At 41.3% G+C, this 24,737-nt stretch overlaps 2 protein-coding genes across 2 annotated transcripts; both read right to left on the reverse strand.

Annotated features, from left to right (window-relative positions):
• Positions 1-466: 466 nt before the first annotated feature.
• LOC120557115 (odorant receptor 131-2-like) lies at positions 467-7,998 on the reverse strand. Its single transcript, XM_039797147.1, has 2 exons — positions 7,849-7,998; positions 467-1,234 (listed from the first exon to the last, which is right to left on the reverse strand). The coding sequence occupies exons 1-2, from the start codon at positions 7,996-7,998 to the stop codon at positions 467-469; spliced, it is 918 nt and encodes a 305-aa protein (XP_039653081.1).
• Positions 7,999-10,434: 2,436 nt separating this feature from the next.
• On the reverse strand, positions 10,435-21,716 carry LOC120556862 (odorant receptor 131-2-like). Its single transcript, XM_039796652.1, has 2 exons — positions 21,567-21,716; positions 10,435-11,202 (listed from the first exon to the last, which is right to left on the reverse strand). Exons 1-2 carry the CDS (start codon positions 21,714-21,716, stop codon positions 10,435-10,437), a joined length of 918 nt encoding a protein of 305 aa, XP_039652586.1.
• Between the last annotated feature and the right edge of the window lie 3,021 nt (positions 21,717-24,737).

Here is a 24,737-nt window from a genome sequence, read left to right on the forward strand (position 1 = left end):
AACCAAGTAAAGTACTAAAGAGAATTTTATACTAAACTTTTCCAGACATTTAAATGAAAAATCAAACTATTCTTTTTCATAGAAGGAATAAATATGAAGTGGGAATTTCAAAATAAAGGCGCTTTCTGTATCAATATTTACACTTTTTGTCGATGATTTTGGATCGTTGATCAGTGATTCGATGCAGATCCATGTATCGTACACCCCTACCAATCTGAGTATTCTATTTTTCCAAACTTGTAGTTACCATATTTTGCATATTGTACAGCAGTCTCTCAGAAAAACTAAATAACTTGACATACTGTACAGCTTCCACATGTAATGAGCCATGTATAAGTTTTGATTCAGTTTCTAACAGCTGTGTGAACTTTACAGTGTTCGCATGTTACTTGGCTGAATGAACTGAAGTGTAAATGCAAGAAAAGCACAGGACGTTTTTACGTTGTCATAGTCTATGAATAGTTGCTTAATATGTGCTGATTTTACATACCAGATTTCTTCTCAGGTACTTCCTGAAAGTCTTGTCTCGCATTCCATAGATGACAGGACTAATGGATCTTGGCAGGATCTGTATAATAATATAACAACTAAAAAGGGAGTCTGTGTAGTTCTTAGGGAACCACTGTAACAGAGCCTCTTTTAACGGGGAATCTGCATATTGTGTCATACACAGCAGCACCTGAAACCCATGGAGGAGGATTGTGTTTCTGGCCTTTTTAGCATCTTTGCTAGCTGTTTTAGCGGTTAACAGGATTCTGAAGTAAGTGTAAAAGATAGTGATCCAAACTAGAACCAGATACACTGAATATGTGATATCTCTCTTCTTGATGATAACTGGATTTGGGAAGACAGTTTTTGGGAGACAAAAGAGTCGGGAAGAAAAGTAGTCCCTTGGCTCTGTGGCCAAAGTGATGCACAAATCAGCAAAAGCAGAAAACATGGTTGTCGCCCAGATTAAACCAATCAGCATTAAAGTTCTCTTGATGGTACAGATCTGCACGTGGCGAAGGGGGACGCAGATGGCGATGTAGCACTCCACCGCCATGCAAGCCAGGTTCAGAGGGGTGTTTTCAGTAGTGGAAAGGCCAAAGAGGATGAAGATGCAACAGAGGGAGACATTAATTTGGTAGATGGTGTAGCTGATGACGAACAGGATCACAGTCACCGTCACTTCGATCATGTCGTTGATAACCAGGTGAATGAAAAGTATATATCGAGGATTCATGTAGAAGATCTGGAAGGTAGGAAGGAAAGCACAAAGGAAGAGAAAGGGTTTGACAGCTTTAAGTTTGAAATGGAGACATGCTCAAAAGATTTTCACTTCCGTGTGCCGATCATTGTTTACAGTTAAATTACCAAGTTGTGACACAAAAATGTCTTTGGAGTTGAGAGGCAACATCTAAGACCTGATTGATTCTCTGCATATGAATGCAGATAAATTTGAAAAATCTAATAAAAAGCTAAATTGTCGTTAGACTATAGCGAATGAGCTTGCATTTTGGCCAATGAATTCCGCCTTTTTTGCTCTCCACACAGATGGTTTCTTGCATGCAGCCAAACAGGATGAATCAATGCTACTCCGAACTATGGGGCTTAAAGTGAGGCCACTGGTGAAGCTCCTAAAAGCTGCATTCTATCTAATTTCCAGCAGGGGGCGACTCTACTAGCTCCAAAAATAAGTCAGTTTCTACAGAAGTCAATGAGAAAATGACCCTACTTCTCACTTGATTTATTACCTCAGTAAAGTTTCTAGTTTCAAGTCTTCTTCAATATAGCATGATGTTCATTTTGTAAATTATGGTCCCATTTATTCTAAAACAAACAATAAAGCAGGGGATGCTTTAGGACCTGTTAATGAGGACAGAGCCAAGCTAGCTACCAGGAGCGTAAGCTAGTAACTTAAGGAAAAGCTAGCTGATTTTCTGTTCTGGTGTCACTACCCGATGTGAGACCGAGGTTCGCTTCCTGCGTGTTGCAGTTCCTTTCCGCGTTATTCTCTTCCTAACCACAAAGTCCTATTATTGTCGGCGTGTCCGGCGTGTGACGGTTCCTTTCCCAGTTCTTTTTTTTTCATAACCTCAACCATCCCATTGTTTCGGCGTTTCATGTCCCCATTGTTGCGTGCCACAGAGACCGTGGATCGTGTCCCTGCGCCCGGGGATCACGTCCCCATGTGGCGGTCCGTTCTTTGTTGTCGCAGGGGTGTGCCGTTTAATTTCCCGTAGCAGTTCGTGAAATGGTAACATTTGAAAATCCTGACCTTTACGCGAAATAAACGAGAAAATCGTGACCTGTACACGAATCAATAAATAAAAATAACATGACTATTTACGAATTGGCGTGAGACCGGGTTGGGATGACTCACTTCAGAAGGGTTTTAAATTGTCAACTTTCTCCCTTTAGTATTTAGCTTAGTGCATCATGAGATTGGTGCAGATGTACAGGTTAGTTGACTCACTGAAATAATAAATGTCTTCTTATAGACCCTTTGCACGTGATGTCACACTCTACTCCCGCGAATTATGAACACCATGACGGACGGCGGAAGAGCTATTCTGTAGACGGACGGCAAGTCAAACGAGAACGTGTTCGCTGCTCATATACTGTGTATGGTTCGCTGTTCTTGTTCTCACGAGTCACATACACAATCTTAAGAGTAATCCTCACCAACACAAGCATGTGTATGTATTGCCTTTCTGTTTTAAATGACTGATAAATAATAATAATAATAATAATAAAACTTCCTCACCCAGCTAGCTGCCGTGCCAACCAGCTGTTCCTGCTAACAGGTCCCACATAACTATCATCGGTTATTCACTGACCTACATATCCCAAAAAGTAAGCCATTCCCTTGATCATTTAACTTAAAACGCATACAAAAATATTGGTTAAATTAAAGATGACATGGCACGGAAACTAGCTTCAAAAAGGCCAAACAACTGAATTGAATGCGGGTCTGCGGAGCTCCTACCCCGGTTAGCCGACCAGCTAGCTGTCAAAATATCCACCGGTCAACAGCGAATATAATCACAGATAAGACGATGGCTAGATGTTACATTATGTGTGGTTAATACTAATCATAGACACTCCGTGATTTACTGCATGGATTAACGTGTAATGAATTATTTCCCAGAGCTGGGATGCGTTCAGGCATCCATTAGAGAGTTGCATCGGCTCAGCCAGTGAACAACGTTACGTGCCTGTAGCTAGCTTGCCCTGCTAGCTGATAGCAGTTAGCTGCTAGCTGCCGTCCTGTGAGTGTATTCAGACAGGCTTCTGTGATAATTATCCCAATAACAATCCACGGTGGTGTGGCTATGTCCTCCAGAGGACAGGTCATGTCACGTATTGAAGTGTATTCCCCCCTAAAAGAAAAAAACAGTAGTGCGGTAGTAGCTGCTAGTTGTAGCAAGAAAAGGTAAACAGTAGTGTGCTGATCGGAGCGTAGTGTGTGAAGAGCAGATTTGTTTACAAGTGAAGAAGCTTGGAGTAACGTAACTATGGAGAATATAGCAGATATACAACACAGGGAAGAGCCTTTTGAGTTATATGGTCGTCCTTATCTATTCGAATCCGAGTATACAGTCGAAGAACTAGCCTCACAAGAGTTGGAAAGAACGAGGCAGACAGAGGGGCAACAGGCAGATGAACTAGTGGTGCACGATATATCAGCCGCCGATATAATATCGGCCGATATGGTCATTTTTTTACACATCGGTATCGTTCCGATGTCAAAATAGGGCCGATGTGAATCATTCCTGTGTATTTGCGGGCAGCAGCGATGGCCGGAGCGGGCAGCAGCGACGGCCAGAGAGGGCAGTGGCCGGATCGGAGCGATCATGGGGGGACATTCTCAGCGGTGAAACTCAAACGGGGGCTGGAGTATAGCTAACCTAGCTAGGTGGAAAGCTAACGCTAGCCAGCCACCTGTTCCATCAATGCTGCTTGCAATTGTCTGCTCATTAGACAACAAACTGGACTACATCCAACTTCAACAAAACTCCCATCGCGAGTTCAGAGACTGCTGTTTTTCTTGTTGTGGAAACATGTTGCCGGGTAAGAGTGGAGATGAGCTGTGTTAACACGGGCTTTAATTAGCTGCTTGTATCCAACGAAATGCTAACTGCTGGGGGAGTTTGTGACTAGTAAATGCCGACCATTATACATTTCACGCAAATTTACAACTGTGTTTATAATCGGCTACATTTAGCTATTGCACACACATGTAAAGTTCAGCTAACGCATACTAGCATTAGCGCTTGATGGACTGTAAACAGCTGTTTCGTATGTCGTTTTTATATATTTTAAATGTGTAACCATTAGAGCCACGGTGAAATGTTGTTTCGTGTATATGGTTGAAATGACAATAAAACACATTTGGGTTGAGTTAAATGCTGCCTCACTGTCAGTCTGTAAACGGTAGGCATGGCTTGGGAGTGGAGTCTAAGCAGCGAAGCAAGCGCATTCTGGGATTTGGTGTCTTTCATCCATATGAGCCAAAAACACATTTTCTGGCTTATCTCGGCCTATAAGGCACCAATTTCTATAATTTTGAGGGTTAGGCCTAACCCTAAAGTACTTGGCAGTTACTGTACTTACAGTTCAGAAGACTGTAAAAGCCAGTGTCTGTTCAGTCCAGTTTGTTCTGGCTCCATTTTCACATTTTACCTTTTTCAATACTTTTGGCTTTGGCCATTTAAGGCCTACTACTGTAAAGGTCCAATATGTAATATTTGTACTGTAATAAATCCAAAAATGACACCAATGCCTCATCAGATATTAAGGAAACATGTTAAACTGAAATACTATCTTTTCTGACAACAATGCTAATTTCAGTATTTTTCTTTTTGAAATTTACATTCCGTGACGGAATTTATGTTTATGTTTTGATCTGTGTGTTGTTATCAACGGCCCAGTTTGACAGCCAGGCTGGGTTGCCAGATATACCTGTAAAAACGTAAACCCCACGCTACAGCTGTAACGGTAGTACAGCCATGAAAGCAGCAAACAAACGAACAGGATCAACAGAGATAGATTCTACCCGACCTAAAAAAAGAAAACAGCATTTTTCTAACAGTTGCGTGACCAGAGACGTAACAACCCCTGGTAAATACTGGAGATGTATTTGAAAGATGGAGACAGCTTTAGAGCCCAAAAGGACGTAAAATTGGCTTATTTCCTCCTGAACCGGTAAGCATTAGCTTCAGGCTAATTTATCACAGCTACTAGGGGCATTTTTTGTCATTTCAACATTTGTGTACTCACATTGAATTATATAGCTAGAGTACCGGAGTTGGTTACTTGCAAAAACAATTGAGACAGTAAAGTGATCCCGACTGGTCCTGGCTAACGCTGCCTTGCTAACCCTGCTTACTGCTAACGTTACCGGGGGACCAGGCAAGCCCACGGCTGTTTACAGCGTGTAGCCTCTTCAGCGGCTGGAGCCGACAACGGTGAGTTATTTTAAGCCACGAGAGGGGGGCTGTAAATCGGAAAGAGAGGACTGTGAATTTGCAGTGTGTTTAGCGATTGTTGCCGTAATTCTAAGCCAATGAAGTGTGTTCCGTTGGCAAGGTAGTGGTATATTTAGCGTTTCGTATTGTAATTCTAAGCCGAGGAAGTGTGCCTGACTGGAGTGTGGAGAGGACGGTGAGGTTGTTGTGTTTTTAGCGGTTCATACTGTAATTTTAAACCCGAAAAAGTGTGTCTGTCAGTTGGTTACAGAGCCCCGAATGAGCACGGGCTTTTATGACTGTCAATATAGCCAGAATCTAACGTTAGCTACGCTGTGCTGTGGAGTAATGTCTGGCTATGTGAGACTAGCATCTAACGTTAGCTACTCTGCTGTGCTGTGAAGTAATGTCTGGCTATGTGAGAAAAGCATCTAGCAACATTGTTGTGAATGCTGCGGTCTCAGCCTGGCAACCTCCGTGAACTTCGAGTCTGGGCAGGAGGGGGCGGGGGAGACGACTCTCCAGTATTTTGAATTTGTACTGCAGTAACTATTTTAACCGCTAGCTGCCAGTATTACACACAATATTACATATTGCACCTTTAAGTTTTGAACTGTTGTACAATGTTCACAGAATACAGTGACTCAAGTGAGTTAGATGTTTATTGTGAATACTCTTGGCTGGTTGGCTTATTCATAATGTGAATTCAGGACACACTTGTATGAATAAAATTTATTTTCATATAAATATTTATTTTTTCTTCTGAAAATCTGATGACAGTCATATTTTGCACACAGGTAAAGGTGCCCAATATCAGTGATTTCTTAAAATATCACTGATAAATAGTTCCTTATTTGATTATCATAAAAATGTGTTTACTGTACAGAGATATCGACATCGGTAAATATTGGTATCGGCCATAACAGCAATATTAATATCGGTTATCGGTATCGGCCACAATTTTCACATCGGTGCATCACTAAGCTGAACTTGCTGCTCAAAGCGCAAGCTAAAGCTAGCCTTCAGTAACTGGAAGACATAGCCACACCACCACCGCTCCATGGATTGTTATTGGGATGATTATCACAGAAGCCTGGCTGACTACACTCACCGGACGGCAGCTAACGGCTAACAGCTAGCGGGGCAAGCTAGCTACCGGCAGGATCGAGGCAGGGACCAGGGTAGGTGAATTTAAACAATGTCTGAAGAAGCCATAAAGAAGAAGATATTATTATTATTATCATTATTATTATTATTATTATTATTATTACATTTTATTTAGTGTTATTTATTTGAAACTAATGAAACTTTCCGCTCGTCTAATACACTATTTAGCTTGTGCTTCCGGTGATTCTGCCGTCCGTCATGGCGTCGTCACGTGGTCGTGGTCACGTGTATGCAAAGGGTCTATAGTCATGAAAAACATTAAATTAAAAGTTAAGTCATAGCACTTGCTACAGCAGCTTCCATGTTAACTGAAAATGAAACAATGGAAACTTCACTGCCCCTGATTGTTTAGGACAGTCAAGGTAACATTTTCCCACACAAGAAGAAATCTGCTAACATTAACACAATGTAAAGCTGAATTACTGAAGTCAAAGGAAATAGCAGGCTACTGAACTCCAGCCAGACTTAAAGGAATACGCCACCGTTTATTGAAATAGGGTTATTCACCGTCTCCTCTATATTTATATAGGTGGGCAAACGCATTTTTGTCTCAGTGCATGCATTGTCTTAGTCCGGCAGCGCCGGCACTAGCTTAGCTTGGTGTAGTGAATGGAATCCTTGTTGCCGGTTAGCATATTCCCCCACACTCAAGCCACCAGATCGTGTTGGCTTTCATCCTCATGTCCTCGGGCTGTTGAGTGTTCGCAACCTCCTCCTCCTGTCGTTCTATTTCCAAAGCATGCAGCTCCTCTTCTGAAAACTCTGGTTCGTAGAGGTATGCTTCTGGATCTTGGCTGTCTGAGAAGTCATCCTCTTCGTCTCTCACAAAATCCGGCATTTTCGTCGCCATTCACTGTCTACTGTAGGTAAAATAGCCAGCTAATATTCACGCCGGTATATTGACGGAAGGTGGGGGGGTTTCAGGTGCTACGTGATATCTCTGTGCCCGAGTAGCAGTGCTTCGGCTGTAGCCATCTTACAGCCCATCACTTCTTGTGGCCTGCGTTGTGAATACGCAGGCCACAAGAAGTCATTAGGTTTTGTTTTTGTTGTTGTTGGGTCACTTTAACTCACGACATGCTAACGGCAACAAAGGATTCCATTCACTACGTTAAGCTAAGCTAGCGGCGAAACGGTGAATAACCCTATTTCAACAAACGGTGGCGTATTCCTTTAACAAATTTAGTTTTCAGATTGTTAGTGCCTGCTTGTCAAATGAATATCAGACCTGGTGTTTGCAGAAGGTGTGAATGAGGCTTGCATTGATGTAGTTGATGGAGATCCCGAGAACCACAACAATCACATTCTTGATCACAGCTTTAGTGAAGGAGTCTCGATACTGTAAAACCACCGTCACATTGGCAGATGACTCGTTCATCTCTATAAACTGAAAAGATACATACTCTTCAGTTATAAGTAAGCATTTACAGCAATTATTACATATTTGTGTGACTTTCTGAGCATAAGAGACACTTTGACCAAAAGACGTTAGAGCAATAAAACATACCTGACATTTTATGTTGGTTCACTAAGTTCAGAATTCATTCAGAATGGAGCATTTGTGTAAAAGAAAATGAAAGGAGGAGATCATCAAAATGCTTTCTATTTAATCATCGATGCAGTTTTAATCAGTTCTGAATTATAGGCCCTTTGTAAGGTAAGATACTTTTTAGGTAAATATATTAATATTAAAACACCCAGTTTTGAATAAACACTTGACATTCAAATAAAAACGATGAACATATTGGAATTGTTAGATCCACAGGGTCTACTACACTTCTAATGTGTAGGACAATGCTCCGCGATGTGTAGCTAAATTAGCATAGTCCTAATTACGGATGCTACCAGATAAATCCAGTCTTGTGCCGATGCTCTGACAAGCAGAAGCCCCGCTGTCTATGTCCTGATAACTTTTAGGGAAACAGTTTTTTATATATATTTTAGTGAACTGACAAACAGAAGAATCTGTCTCTTGTTCATTGATTTGCACGGCACGTTGCTCGCGTAGGGAAAAATTCAACACAATTCAACTCTTGCGGTGTGCGTGTGACGAACACAAACGCGTGTGAAAAGCCCTACATACTAAATCAAAAACATGAAATAGATCTATGTGAATAACATTTGAAAATGTAGTTACAGTATATGAGCAACATACCGTGAACATGGTAACGTGCAGGCAGCCCACTGATATTTCTCAGTCATTGTACAATAATAAAGAGTATCAGAACTAACTGATGGATTGGTGTTTTAAACCACCTTCTTTGTCAACATATTATATTCCCATCAACAGTAAAGTCAGACAGACAAGGAAGGGTTATAAATCCATAATGTCATTTATGTCTCGTTCTTAAAATGTGGTTTTCTAGTCATCATTAATTTGTGCTTCATAATTTAATTTCAGAAGCTTGGACAATAGGCTTACATCTTGTACCACTAACATTAAGAGCTTCATTACAGCTTAAGGTAGATATTTTTTAGAATTTATTTTCCAATGTTTGAAAAAACTAGACACTATAGGACAATTAGAGCTGGCGTTGTGATTTAAACGTTTTAATGGATATTCCTGCATAAAGCCACTTAACAATGACACAAGAAAGAAGTCTTCACTCTTTCATTAACTTCAAAACTAAAAAGTAATTGAATTAAATGCATTTACAATCATACAATTAAAATATAATGGAAATATCAACAGTTGTAGTTGTCTGTATAGTTTCCAAACTTTCATAAAACTTATGCTAAAGCTGAGTACAAAATGCAAAACAAGATATAGTTCTTTAAACGGCATCTTCAAAACCATTACTTCCTTTGTTATTAGTACATTGTCTGTAAGATTAGCTGAAGAGCCGTGTGTTTTAAACGGTCCATGTTTCAGGTTGGAATACATTTCTTACATTGAACTAATTTAAAACTGTGTTCTGGAAATCAAAGAACTATAGATATAAAAGGTCAACAGGAAATAAACATTGAACAATCATATTTATAATCCAAACAAGTGAAAAATACACCACAAGCCTGCATCTTTGCATTATGTATACCACAGTGATACAATATTATTCCAGTCAGAACACAATTCAAAATCTGTCATCAGTTCACAGCAGGTGGTACTTACCTTAGTTAATGCATGTAGACCAGACCGCCAACAATATGACTCCAGGAAATCTCAAACTTCATATATGGCTTGGTGGCGAATGTCCTCAAATTCCCAGGTGTGAATATGTATGTTTAGGTGTACATTCATACGTGAGTAGTGGGTGTGTGTTTTTAAAATGCCAAATGCCAATACAATTTGAGTTGCTTTGAGCTATATGAACATGTTTTAATTTCTTATTTCATTGAAGAGATTTAAAACATTTTTCTAGAAGTCAGAGAAAAATATAAAAGGTTGTATTGAAAAACACATTCCAAACTGGCCTACCTAAGTAAAATTAGGATTTAAACCAGAATCGTTTTGTATACTAATAAGAATAAGTAACAAAGTAAAGTACAAAAAAAGGTTAGGAACATGAACAAGTATTCAATGCCACCTACTGTATCAGTAAATATGATACTCGGTACCTAACAAGTATTGAGGTTTAATACCCAACCCTAATTTTAACACACCATTAGTTTAATTGTTTTTTTCTATAATTTCATAGCAATCTAAAAAATAAACAAATTAAATCTCAATAACAAAATTATGACCACAAATAGTGGTTTTTAATGTGAACAAAGTAAAGTCAACAAAATAATTGGGCAAGTTTTAGGATATGACTTCATTTAAAGCTTTTGAATGTTTTTAAGAGGCCATCCGTATTATATTACATAATACTGATACCTACCGTGGGCTCATTTTACACAACATATATCTTTTCAGGTACTTCCTGAAAGTTGTGTCTCGTACGCCATAGATGATTGGACTAATGGCTCGTGGCAGGACCTGTACAATAAGATGAACAGAAAACAGGGAGTCTGTGTAATTCTTAGGGAACCATTGCAGCAGAACAGTTGATAACTGTGGGGCTACATATGTTGTCATACACAGCAGCAACTGAAACCCATGGAGAATGATTGTGTTTCTGGCCTTTTTAGCATCTTTGCTAGCTGTTTGTGCAGTGAAAAGGATGTTGAAGTAAGTGTAAAAGATAGTGATCCAAACTAAAACTAGAAACACTGCATATGTGATTTCTCTCTTCTTGATGATAATTGGATTTGGGAAGACAGTTTGTGTTTGACAGAAGACTTGGGAATAGAAAAAGTCCAGTGGCTCTGTGGCCAAAGTGATGAACAGATCAACAAGAGCAGAAAACATGCTTATCGCCCAAATTGAACCAATCAGCATTAAAGTTCTGTTGACGGTACAGAGTTGCACGTGGCGAAGGGGGACGCAGATGGCGATGTAGCACTCCACCGCCATGCAAGCCAGGTTCAGAGGGGTGTTTTCAGTGGTGGAAAGAGCAAACAGGATGAGGATACAACAGATGGGGACATTTATTTGGCGTATGATGTAGCTGATGACAAACAGGATGACGGTTAATGTCATTTGGACCATGTCGTTGACAACCAGGTGAATGAAAAGTACATATCGAGGATTCATGTAGAAGATCTAGAGGGTGGGAAGAAAAGCACAAATGAAGGGAGAAAAGGTTTGAAAGAATAAAACAGGGACATGCTCAAAAGTTAAATGCAGAATTCTTACCACTCTATTAGCCATTTGTAAATAATTTACATTCGACAACTACCAAATCTCAGAACCCATCTGATATCAGTGTGATAACAAGTTGGCAAGGGCCAATATTTCTGGGGTTCCAGTTTATCCAGCATATATCCAGGCAAAGACTTTCTCTTCGATGCGCCTATCATCTTTTACAGTACAATCAGCAACTTGAGTCACAAGAAGAGTTGAGAGATGACGTGTACGACCAGATTATTTATCTACATACTGTATGTATGCAGATAAATTGAAAAAAAATCAGATAAAACGCTGAATTGTCGCAGAGCTTGCATTTCAGACAATGCATTTCGCTTCTTTTGCTCTTTGCACAGAACAGTGTTTCCCATACATATGTTCTACTTGGGTGCACCAAGTAAATTCGCAACCTGTGGGAAACACTGCAGAGTGCTTACCTGCAAGCAACCAGCCAAGTAACAAACAACATTGGACAGTGCCACTTGGGCCACAAACTGTAGTCTGGATCAACTAGTGTACATTTCCAGGATAATTGTCTCACACCTGGCGGATCCGGATGTCCATTGCCTTCAGCTCTCAGTGTGTTGCCATTCTCAAACTCTGTTTGTATCAGGAAACAAGAAACTGAGATACCAAGCCTCAAGCTTTTTTTTTAAGATAATTTGTTTGGGTATTTTCGGCCTTTATTTTTGACAGGACAGGAGAATGACATGCAGCAAAGGGCCACAGGTCGGAGTCGCTGCATTGAGTAGTAAACCTCTATATATGGGTGCCCGCTCTACCAACTGAGCTATCTGGGCGCCCGAAAATGGCAAGTTTTGAGGAAAATTTTGATCCTGCACCAAGGCAGGCCTGCTCAGTTCTTTTAGGGAATCATTGTGAATATTTACAAAGAAGATGTTTACGGCATTTCTTCTGTAACTGGGAAGTTCTGGGACTGATTGGTGGGATTGCTGTGGACAAAGTACACAAGGCGCTGGTAATGAGGTTTAACCATGTATCCAGCTAATTTAAATAGCTCACGTTACTGTATCGTGTGAACAATTAACTTAATTTAATATTGTATGTAGCTTTTTTGCATTATATTTTTGAGTCACAGATCGGATACATTTTCGGATCAGCACAAAAAATGTGTGGGAATTTAAATGACTTATAGCAATACTAATGTATTGCACCAGTAAATTGCTGTTAAATGACAAAAACGGATGAGAAAAGGGTATTTTTTACAATAACTTGGAATGCACCACAATTCAATTCATTTTATTTAGAACAGGGACAATGCACAAATTAACATTAACCTTGTATAAAAACAAGGAGAGATGCATTGCGCCAGGTTGTAGCACAAGTGCTATTTTCCGCCCGTAGTCCCTTAACAGGTCATTAACACAATAATAATACCATGCAAGTAAAATACAAAACATTAAAATATACAATTTCACAACAACAGTTTTTCCCCCTTCCTAAAACCAACCCCCCCCCCCCCACCCCACACCAACAAAGCTATGCACGCAAAATCGTTATATCTCCACACACACACACACACACACACACACACACACACACACACACACACACACACACACCCCTTCCATTGGCCCGCTGAGGCTGAAGCACACACACACATCATAAATGTGTGCAATGTTGTTGTGATAGTAACCATGCTTTTGTCAAACTCGAAAAGGTTTGTGGATTTGTACACGTAATAAGATGTGTGGGGAGAGTATTCCACTGACTTATGGCCACAAAAGAAAAGGATGATTTCCCAAATGAAGTTTTACGATTGGGAATATTGCACTCTCCTCTAGTGGCTGACCGAGTAGCTCTTTTTTTTTTTCTGAGTTGAGCGTAATACATTTTTTTAAAGGAGGAGCGACAGCATTATGAATGACTTTAAAAAGTAAGCAAACATTCGAATGCATTATCAAATTTTCAAAATTTTAAATATTATACTTAGTGATTATTTTGCAATGGTGATATTGACGTGTTTTTTTTATCATGGATCTTAAGGGCTGTTTTATATAATGATTCAAGTGGTCTTAAGAATGTCTTACCTGCTTGAGACCAACTTGTCATGCAATACAAAAAATCTGGAACAATCATTGAACTTAAATAGGTATTTGATGCATCAATGGTAAGAGAGTTTCTTATATGTCTGAAATTTATAAGATTAAATTTCAGTGTATTACTTAGTTTTTTAACATGTTTTTTGAAGGTAAGAGTTGGGTCCAGGGTGACACCCAAATATTTGAATTCGTCCACATTTTTAATTATATGCCCATTTACTAAGACCTCAGGACATTCCTTAAGTTTGCATCTATTTTAAAAAAACATGGTTACCGTCTTTTCAATATTCAAAGTAAGACATGAGTTATGTAACCAATCAACAACCTTATGCATAACATTCGTTAATTTTAAAGCAACCTCTGTGGCATTCCTCCCATGAGTGTACAGCACAGTATCATCTGCATACATTATTAAATCAATATCATTACATACTAGTGGAAGGTCATTTATATATATACTAAAAAGAAGTGGTCCTAAGATTGACCCTTGCGGGACCCCCATGGTACATCTTTTCAGTGGGGATAATGTATTGTTCATCCGCACGCACTGATGTCGTCCACTCAGGTAAGATTTGAACCAGTTTTGTGTGCTTATTGAAAGATTGTAGTTTGCCAATTTGCTTATTAGTATCTCATGATTAACTGTATCAAAAGCTTTGCTTAAATCAAGAAAAACTGCTCCCACCACTCCACCTTGATCTAAATTTGTTTTAATTTGTTCAAGGAAGTAGCAGCACGCTGTTTCAGTTGAGTGTTTTTTCCTGAAACCAAATTGCATAGGGTGTAAAAAGGCCTTGGAGTCAAGGTGAGCAATAAGTTGTTCTGCTACAACCTTTTCAATGACCTTTGAGATGACCGGAAGGATGCTAATCGGTCGGTAATTGCTAACCTCTTGTTTGTCACCAGATTTATACACCGGGGTCACAATAGCAAGCTTTAAGACACTTGGAAAGGTGCTTTCATTAATAGACTTATTCAATACTTTAGTTAAAGGGATGGTCAACGATTCTTTATGAGTTTTTAAGAAAGCAGTATCAAGACCATAGATGTCCTTAGCTTTACTATTATTCAGTGTAGAGAGTATTGTGCTAACCTTTATATCGTTTGTGGGAGTCATAATAAAATCAGCACTATCACAGACTAGGGGATAATTCAGTGTTTTTTTAGTAAAATTCTGAGCAAGTATTTCCACAGAATTAAAAAAATAATCATTAAATTCTGTTGCAATAGCTAGGCTATCGTTTTGAATGTCATTATTTATTTTGAGCTGTATGCTATCACACTTGAACTTATCCTTGCCAGTTATTTTGTCAATGGTCTTCCATATGTTATGGTTTTGGTCTTGTCTTATTTTGGTAGTCTGTTTTCTGTGTTGTCTTTTGCTCAGTTTCCTGTTTTATTTTGAAGTCTCTGGTTTTCTGTCTTGTCTTGTCCTATTTACTTCCTGTCTTGTGTTTCCCTCCCTTTTTGATTGCTCTGCCCAGCCTAATGTGTTTCACCTGTTTCCCAGCCCTTGTGTCACCTGTCTTGTGTTTTCTCATTAGTCTGTGTATTTAGTCTTTGTGTTTCCCCTTGTCCTTTGTCAGGTCATTGTTTGTGTTTGTGTTTGTGAGTTTCATCATTAAATCCTCGTTTTCAACTTACTCCTGCCTGCCTGCCTGCCTGCTCTCTGCATTTTTGGGTCCGCCATTCCCTACTCCTCCCGTCACAACCTGACATAATGACCTGACCATCATGGACCCAGCGGAGAAACTTCTTTTCACCAAGAAGGTGTTGGAATTTGGCTTGACTGTGCAGTGTTTGCTCTGCTCTGAGCCAGACCGGCACCCTCCTCTCCTGGAGAAGCTCGCCATTCAGCGACAGTGGTTGGCAGAGAGGCCTTGGGTGAGTCACTTTGTTCCCCAGCTGGAGGAAGTCAAGCTCGTGCTAGAGCGTTTTCTACAAGCCACCCCCAGTGACTCACCCACCACCAGCCTGCCTCCTCCCCAGTCGGCCAACACCGTAGCCGTCGGTGTGTGCTTTGTCAGCCCGCCTGCCACTTTGCCAGCTTCCCCAGAACTCTTGGGAGACTGCTCAGACGCTACCCGCCTGGCCGTCTTCACGGGGACCCGTGGAGGCCGTGGACGGAGGAAGGGACGTCGTGGCTCTCAGCGCCATGTCCCCAATCAGCCTCACAGTGGACCTGAGCCTGAGCCGACCTGTGTGCCCTCAGCCACGCCGGCAGTCCAGTCGCCCGACCCCACGCCTGCAGCCCGGTCGCCCGACGCCCAGTCGCCCGGACGCCACGCCTGCAGCCACGCCTGCAGCCAAGCCTGCAGCCCGGTCGCCCGATGCCCAGTCGCTCGACGCCACTCCTGCAGCCCAGTTGCCGCTGACGTGCAGCTCTCCTGACTCTGAGCTGACGTGCAGCTCTCCTGACTCTGAGCTGACGTGCAGCTCCCTGACTCTGAGCTGACGTGCAGCCCTCCTGACTCTGAGCTGACGTGCAGCTCTCCTGACTCTGGGCTGACGTGCAGCTCTCTTGACTCTGAGCTGACGTGCAGCTCTCCTGCCTCTGGGCTGACGTACAGCCCCTTCCCAGCCTCTCGGCCAGCTAGCATCTCCCCTGAGTCCAGGCCAGCTAGCATCTCCCCTGAGTCCAGGCCAGCTAGCATCTCCCCTGAGTCCAGGCCAGCTAGCATCTCCCCTGAGTCCAGGCCAGCTAGCATCTCCCCTGAGTCCAGGCCAGCTAGCATTCCCCCTGAGTCCAGGCCAGCTAGCATCTCCCCTGAGTCCAGGCCACCTAGCAACCTCCCCTGACTCCCCCCGCTAGCAGGCCCCCTAGAGTTCCCTTGAGTCCCGGCCGTAGCGGCCCCCTTGACTCTCATCTAGCTAGCAGCCCCCTGACTGCGCGCTAGCTAGCAGCCCCCTGACTCTCAGCCAGCAGCCCCTGACTCGCAGCTAGCTAGCAGCCCCCCTGACTCGCAGCTACCTAGCAGCCCCCCTGACTCGCAGCTACCTAGCAGCCCCCCTGACTCGCAGCTACCTAGCAGCTCCCCTGACTCGCAACTAGCTTCCAGCCCCGCTGACTCCCAGCTAGCTTCCAGCCCCGCTGACTCTTCGCCTGGCTCCAGCCCCGCTGACTCTTCGCCTGGCTCCAGCCCCGCTGACTCTTCGCCTGGCTCCAGCCCCGCTGACTCTTCGCCTGGCTCCAGCTCAGCTGACCCGTTGCTTGCCCGGCCCTCGGAGGGTTTTAGCCTTCATTTGCCTGCCAAGTCTCCTGAGGGGTTCGGCCTTCGCCGCGGCCTCCAGAGGGGTATCGCCGCACGGACGGCCTCCAGAGGGGACACTCCTTTGCCGCCCGGCCTCCTGAGGGATACACGCCTTCGGCCCGGCCTCCTGAGGGATACTCGCCTCACGACGGGCCCTCCAGAGGGGACTCTCCTTCGCTGCCGGCCTCCTGAGGGGTATCGCCTTCGCCGCCGGCCTCCTGAGGGGTATCGCCTTCGCCGCCGGCCTCCAGAGGGGTATCGCCTTCGCCGCCGGCCTCCAGAGGGGACTCTCCTTCGCCGATGGCCTCCAGAGGGGACTCTCCTTCGCCGATGGCCTCCAGAGGGATATCGCCTTCGCCGATTGCCTCCAGAGGGATATCGCCTTCGCCGCCGGCCGCCAGAGGGGTACGGCCTTCGCCGCCGGCCGCCAGAGGGGTACGGCCTTCGCCGCCGGCCGCCAGAGGGGTACGGCCTTCGCCGCCGGCCGCCAGAGGGGAGTCGCCTTCGCCGCCGGCCGCCTGAAGCATCCTGCCTTCGTCGCCGGTCGCCTGTGGGATTCTGCCTTCTCTGTGGCCCCCTGTGCCCCCAGTGCTCGGTGTTTCCCCGTGCCCCCGGGACTCTCTGTTCCTGGTGCCGGTGATTGTTTCCCGCCTGTGGACCCTCCTCCGGACTCCCTCCTCCTACGTGGGTTTTTTTGTGTATTTGGGTCGTCCCTCCTCCGGGCCCCTCCGCCCTCCCTTGGGTTGTTTTTTGCTCCTTGGTTGGTTTGTTTTGTTTTTGTGGACATCTGGGATCTGTCCCTTGGGGGTACTGTTATGGTTTTGGTCTTGTCTTATTTTGGTAGTCTGTTTTCTGTGTTGTCTTTTGCTCAGTTTCCTGTTTTATTTTGAAGTCTCTGGTTTTCTGTCTTGTCTTGTCCTATTTACTTCCTGTCTTGTGTTTCCCTCCCTTTTTGATTGCTCTGCCCAGCCTAATGTGTTTCACCTGTTTCCCAGCCCTTGTGTCACCTGTCTTGTGTTTTCTCATTAGTCTGTGTATTTAGTCTTTGTGTTTCCCCTTGTCCTTTGTCAGGTCATTGTTTGTGTTTGTGTTTGTGAGTTTCATCATTAAATCCTCGTTTTCAACTTACTCCTGCCTGCCTGCTCTCTGCATTTTTGGGTCCGCCATTCCCTACTCCTCCCCGTCACAACCTGACACCATAGTTGTTTATTATTCCCTTTTGCTTCTCTAATGATTTCAAGAAAAAAGGATGCTTTAGCCTTTCTAAGCTGCATTGTAACCTTATTTCTCAGGCCTTTATAGATTAGATGATCAGTAGTTAAACCCGATTTTAGAAACCTTTTTAGAGAAGCATCTCTTTTTTTCATCAGTTCCCAGAGATTACAATTAAACCAAGGCAATCTATGTTTAGCTCTAGGTTTTCTGGCCATTGTTTTTGTATATCTTGTTATTATATCTTTGAGGGCTGACATTATTTCATTGCATGCTTGCTCACAGGATTTATTTTCAGTGTCCCTCCAATTTGTTTGCTTTATTTCGTTCTCAATTTGTATTAACTCTCTCTTTGGAATAAATGATATAGTGGAGTTACCTTTCACTGTATTTTGGTCCCTGTACCGTGATTTAGTCAGTTTCCTAGCAGCTAATGTAAGATTATGATCTGACAGGCCAGTAACCAGGTTGTATGTTTTAATTATCCTATCTGGTGTATTTGTAAAAATTAAATCCAATAATGTTTGGGAAGATTTAGTTATTCGTGTGGGTTTATTTATCTTTTGTACCATATTAAATGTTTTTGCAACATCCTTAAGCTTTTTTCTGCGTGATTTATCAAGCCAGTTTAAGTTGAAGTCACCCATAAGTATAACTTCTTTTCCTTCATATTGTTTAAGGGTTGCAGATAAACAGCTAAAAAAATCATTTGTGGCAGTGGGTGGGCGATAAACTGCAAAGACAACAAAAGACATTTCTGGGGACAATGTAATAGTAACCCCAACACACTCCAGGGTGTTTTCATTAATATCTATTTGTTTGCTTAGAATGCTCTCCTTAACATAAATTAAAACCCCACCACCTTTCCCTTGACTTCTGTCTCGTCTGTACACCTTATAACCCGGGATATTAAATAAAGATAAAGGAGCTGTGGGAGTTAGCCAGGTTTCAGTAAGACACAGATAGTCAAGGTTTGAGTCCGTTAGCAAATGTTCCAATTGTTCAGTTTTTGATACAACGCTACGTATATTCAAATGTCCACCAAAAACACCTTTCGGTTTTGTTTTTGGGTTCCATAATACGCTCGCATGGTTAACAGTCTGAAACAATTTTGTTTGATGCTGTTTAAAAAACACGGTGGCAATCTGTGATGTCTTACATGGGCACGCTTTTTTTAGTGTTTGGGCAACAGTATGTTCACATGATTTTATCACAGGATTTTTACCTCGTAATCCTGCAGGGAGAACGTCACATAAGTAGGTCATCGATCTTGCCACATGTCCACGGGGAACAGCTGATTTCCAATTTTCCGCAAGTTGTGACTCGTAGGTCACAGGCCCAGGGTTCAGATGGATGTCCCCACACAACAGAAGGACACTACAGAAGACGATGGAATAACACCGTTTTGCTGGCATGGAGGTCGCCTTCAGTCTGCGCCGCTCACGTTGGCCAGATGGGGACCAGGCAGATGCTCGTCCGTCATCCAGAAAGTTGGAATATAAAATGTACTGACTCCACGAATCCAGTGGAAAAGCAGGATCTTCCTGCGAGATGGCATGCCAAGATGAGCGTCCACAAGCAGCAGACCAGCCTCCCCACATTTGTATAAACGTGAGAAACAGCAGGCACAGGGCCACTGCCAAACCGCTGCAACCACCTGCCGCCATCCAAGCGGAGAGCAGACCAAAGCCGCAGCAGGGAAATGCAGGTGAAGCCGCTGAAGGATGGTCGTCCTCGGGGATCTTTACAGAATTCTCTGCCTCTGTGCACCTGCTGGAGTCGTGTTTCTGTTCTGTCTTGCTGACAACAACACTTCAGCGTTCAGGCCTGTGGATCACTGATGACATCAACCACCAAACTCTCCTGTTCTCCGTTCAGGCCCGTTGAACCACCTCCATCTCCGCTCCGGCAGGAGTCTTGCTTTCTGTTTTCCGTATCCAGCGCGACGCACACATCCAGCCGGATCAGCTGATGATGTATAAAGACCTTTACACTGACAAAGAAAAAATTGTGATTCATGCCTTGTAGAGACTGATGCCTTGATGCATTGTGTGACGTCTCGTAGCTTTAGGAAGATCAGTTTTCTGAAGCTCGTGGGACTGAGTCTATATGACACCATAGGCCATACAGAGTTAAAGATGGTGTGAAGTGGTAAACAAGGTTTACCAGTTTCAAGTAAACGCACCATTTAGTCCCATCTGTGTTGTTTTTCTGACAACAGCAGAAATCAAGTGCTACTTTGTGTCTTTTAGCTCATAGCTTTTACTGCAGACATCCTGCTGTTGGAATCCAGTGAAATACAGACACACTTTTACACCGTTTAGCTGTCAGCATTTTAACCATGTTTAATCAAGCGGCAGGCTAACATCAACATTACCTGCTGCCAAGCGTAACGTTAGTGTCAACTAGCGTGATATGCAGTGATGCTTCTGTTGCCTCTAACGTCTGTTTCGGAGCACCAGAGAGCAGCGCAGACATTTAAGTGGCACCGAAATCTGCATTGCTATTTTGTCCGGTAGATAACGTTACCGGTCGTTTAGGCACCTGCTTTTAACATGCGCTGTTCACGTGAACAGAAAATTGCATTGCCTGTATCTTTTCATGGCTACCCTCCATAGAGATTTATCAACCTACATTAAGTAACAGCGACAGTAAAAATGTATTTCACACTATTATTATGGTTAAACATTGCAATTAATTCTATTATGTTTACATTCTTGTCTTCTCATAGTCATAGTTAATATTTAATAATAACCTATTGCACTGTTCAATCCCTGCACTGTTCACTTTTGCACTACCACCATTGCACACACTCTACCATAGCACCTTATCAGGGCAATTGCATCACATGGCCAGTCCATACCAGACCTTTGGAATCACTTCACAAATTGTTAACTCTTTAAATTTCTGTGAGTGATTTTTATGTATGTGAGATATACTGTATGTGTGTTTGTTGTGTTATGGTTGTCTAAGCTACTAAATGCCTAAAATTTTCCTCAGGATGAATAAAGTATCTATCTATCTCTATCTTAATCCGCGGTTCACATGCATTCTGAACCGAGTGTTGATCCATACGGACCATGGATCAGCTATGGTCCGTTACACCACTACTGCAAAAACTAAAACAAGTTCCTTCCTGAGACCATTCTGCAGAACATGATTGTAATTGGTTTAAAAAACCCAGAGCATTCTTTTCTCCTATCCCAGAATATATCTGTAATGTAGCCAGACATTACTCTACAGTGCTGTGAAAATAGTTCTGTCCATGCGAGACTAAGAAACAAAATTTACAAGATTTTGGTAACGGTGCAGTGATTCATAAAGATCGAGTGTTGCTCCCATTGACAACTAGTTGGACAAGTAATCAATCAATCTTTTAGAGATGTCATCTCCCTGTCACTTAGTAGCTACTTAAATACATCAGTGGAAAAGTAGACAGTAAAATAGCCACAGAAAATTTGCCAAGCGTCAATGAGATTGATGCAGCGGTACAGGTTCTGTGACTCGCTGAAATATAAACTCTAAATGTTTTCCAATAGTAATGAAAGATTTCTTTCTTAGCAAACACAACAGCAACTTCCATGTTAATTGAAAATTGAATATGGATATGTCACCTGCTCCTGATTAATTAGGACAAAGCAAAGCAAAATATTCCCACAATACCAAGAAATCTGCTTCCATGAACCCAATGTAAAGCTGATAACTTCTTCTGTAAATTCATTTTTAGTGCCTGCATGTCAAATGAATATCAGACCTGGTGTTTGCAGAAGGTGTGAATGAGGCCTGCATTGATGTAGTTGATGGAGATCCCGAGAACCACAACAATCACATTCTTGATCACAGCTTTAATGAAGGAGTCTCGATACTGTAAAACCACCGTCACATTGGCAGATGACGCGTTCATCTCTTGAACTGAAAAGAAACCAAATATTCTTTAGTTAATATTTACAATGATTATAGACTATACAAATTACAGATTAAATAGACTAGACAATAACCCTATAAGACAACACTGATTTTAAGACCTGTTTGTGGTAGACTTACTTAGAATCCGAGACACTGTGACCAAAAGAAGGTAGACCAATATAACATATCTGACAGTTTTAGTTAGCTACCGGTAGTTCAGTAAGTTCAGAATGAATTCAGAATGGTGCATTTGTGTAAAAGAAAAGGAGAGGACATCAGTGTTTCCCCTAGACAGGGACGTACACAGACATTTTGGGTGGCAGGGCTCAAAGAAAAAAAAGGCCTAAGAGTTAATAAATAATTATTTGAAATATAAACAAAATGTTATGTGTATTTACACAACTCTGACTACCTTACTAATTTATCTTATTTTAATAGATTTAATAAATACAAAAGAATCAGTTCACACAGACTTTTTAGTATTCACCAAGTCTAATCACAAACACCAAAGGAAACTCTGCCACAATGTGCATGTTTTCTGTATATATTTAGAATAAATGATTGTGCCAATGAGAGGGACATAGTTTTGTCTATTTTGCCATTGGCAATAAAAATCTCAACAAAAATCTTCACACTAAACTGAAAAAGGCTGTTGCTCATATTTTGTTAATTTTACAGGAAAAACACTGCATCAATAATGAAGGAGCCTACAATCCAAATGATGAAGTTACTGTTTACTGCAGGACACTTTTTTTCATGGTCAATTGAGAGATTTTGGTCTATTTTGCTTCCATGTCTTCTTTTACTCTAATGGAAATCAAACTTCCAAAATACACATTTAGATGGTATTTGTTTTAGGCTGAATCTGTAGATTTCTTCTAAATTAATCTACGTATTTAAACCTAACATTTAAGGGGGGAAGACTCTTAAGTCATTAATTGGGCAAGTTCTGTGCTGATATGTTTTAGTTATTTTGTTTATCCTGTTCACTGCAGAGCCTTGTCAGTTGAATGCATATTAGCGCATTTTAATTAGTTAACGCCTAATTTGCATATCAATGTAGCGATTTTAACGACGTTATTAGACAGATTTTACTGTAGCTGTTCACCTAGAGTGTCTCCATTAAATACAGTACATATACATATATATATATATATGCTGTATTCATAAATAAAATAAATAAAGTTATAAAGTTTAAAAAATAATAAAGTTTCCCCTAGGATTTTTTCCAGCCCACCCCAAAACAATGGTAGGGGAAAAACTGCATATCAAGAAAATGTTAGGTTTTTCAATAAAAAATTTTTTTTCAATTATACATAATTTTGCACCATTATTGTCACCGTATCTGTGTCTAAAACGTTGGAAAACCTAGAGCGGATAATAAATAAATAACACTCAAAAAGCTTTAAGACAAAAATATGCCAAAGAGCTCCGCTGGAGAACAACTACTATCATTAGATCAGAGAAAAGTCATTAAAGTGCTCATATTATGCTTTTTGGCTTTTTCCCTTTCTTTTATTGTGTTATATATTTTTTTGTGTGCTTGTTTACAAAGTGAAAAAGCCCAAAGTCCAGTCCAAAGGGTTAAAAAAAAGCTATTTTATGAAAATGAAACCATGTAAATCTATGCTGGTACAACCTCTCAATTATGAACCTGAAAATGAGCATAATATGAGCACTTTATGTTTTTATGCTCAAATTGATTTTACATTAATTTGGCTCCTTAATGTCACCACACTACACATAGCTGTACATACTGTACATATCTGTCTATATGGTTAATACAGAATATCCATATTCTGTTTTTCTTATTAGTCTGCTAATACACTGCATATATCTATATTATTCTTACTACTATTTTAATGTCACTGCTACTACATTGCACATATCTGTACATGTTGTTCATACACTGTTCATATTACATAGCCATATTTATTCTGCTCTTAAAGCACTGCAATATATTTCTTGTCCTGCCTATGCACCACCTGTCTGTACTTGAATATCACATTACACTTTTCTGCTTTTTTGCACTTCTCATTCTACACAAACTGCATTTCGTTGTCTGTGTACTCTGCACAATGACAATAAAGTTGAATCTAATCTAATCTACTGTAATCTTAGGTGGTGCCCAAAACTGCTTGGGTGCTCTGCCTAAGCTTTAAAATGGTATGAAAAAAAACCTTGACATCATCAAACTTTATTGTGAATAATAATTTTTTTAAATGTCCATGAGTTCCAAAATAGGCCCTTTGTAGGTTAATTTACTTTTTACAAACATTCGCTGGATATTCAGAAGTAGTGTTATGAGTTAAACATTTTTATGGATAGTCTTGCATAAAGCCACTCAATAACAATAATTATGCATGGAAAAAGTCTTCACTTATTCACCAACTTCAAAACTGAAAATCTATATATTTATCTTGTAATTGAATTGAATGCATTTACAATCATACAATTAAAATATGATAATATAAATATTAAGAAGTGTCCTCATTTAATAATTTTCAATGTCATTTCACAGTCTGGACACTTTCCAAACCCTGAAAAAAATGTATGTTAACACTGAGTACAAATTGCAGATCAAGATATTGTTCTTTAGCATTTTGTTATTAATATTGTTTGTAGGATTAATAAGAGTCGGAAGAGTCATGTATTTTAAACAGTCTGTTTCAGTTAAAGTAGGAACAAATTTCTTCTTTTTACTTTGAACTGATTTAAAAAGGTGCTCTGAAAATTTGTTAACTTAAAATAAAAAACAACATGTAAAAAAACATTCACATTGAACAATCAAAAGAAACAGAATGGCCTGTGTAAGTGAAACCTGCATCTTTGTATTCTGTATGCCACAATGATAAAATATCATTCCAGTCAGAGCACAGTTCAAAATCTGTCATCAGTTCACAGCAGGTGGTACTTACCGTAGTTAATGCATGAAGAACAGGACACAAACAGTTTGACTCCAGGAAATCTCAAACTTGATATATGGCCTGGTGGCAAATCCCTCAGATGGGCGTTTGCA

The sequence above is a fragment of the Perca fluviatilis genome, chromosome 4, assembly GCF_010015445.1.
Source record: "Perca fluviatilis chromosome 4, GENO_Pfluv_1.0, whole genome shotgun sequence".
In the NCBI taxonomy this organism is placed as follows: domain Eukaryota; kingdom Metazoa; phylum Chordata; class Actinopteri; order Perciformes; family Percidae; genus Perca; species Perca fluviatilis.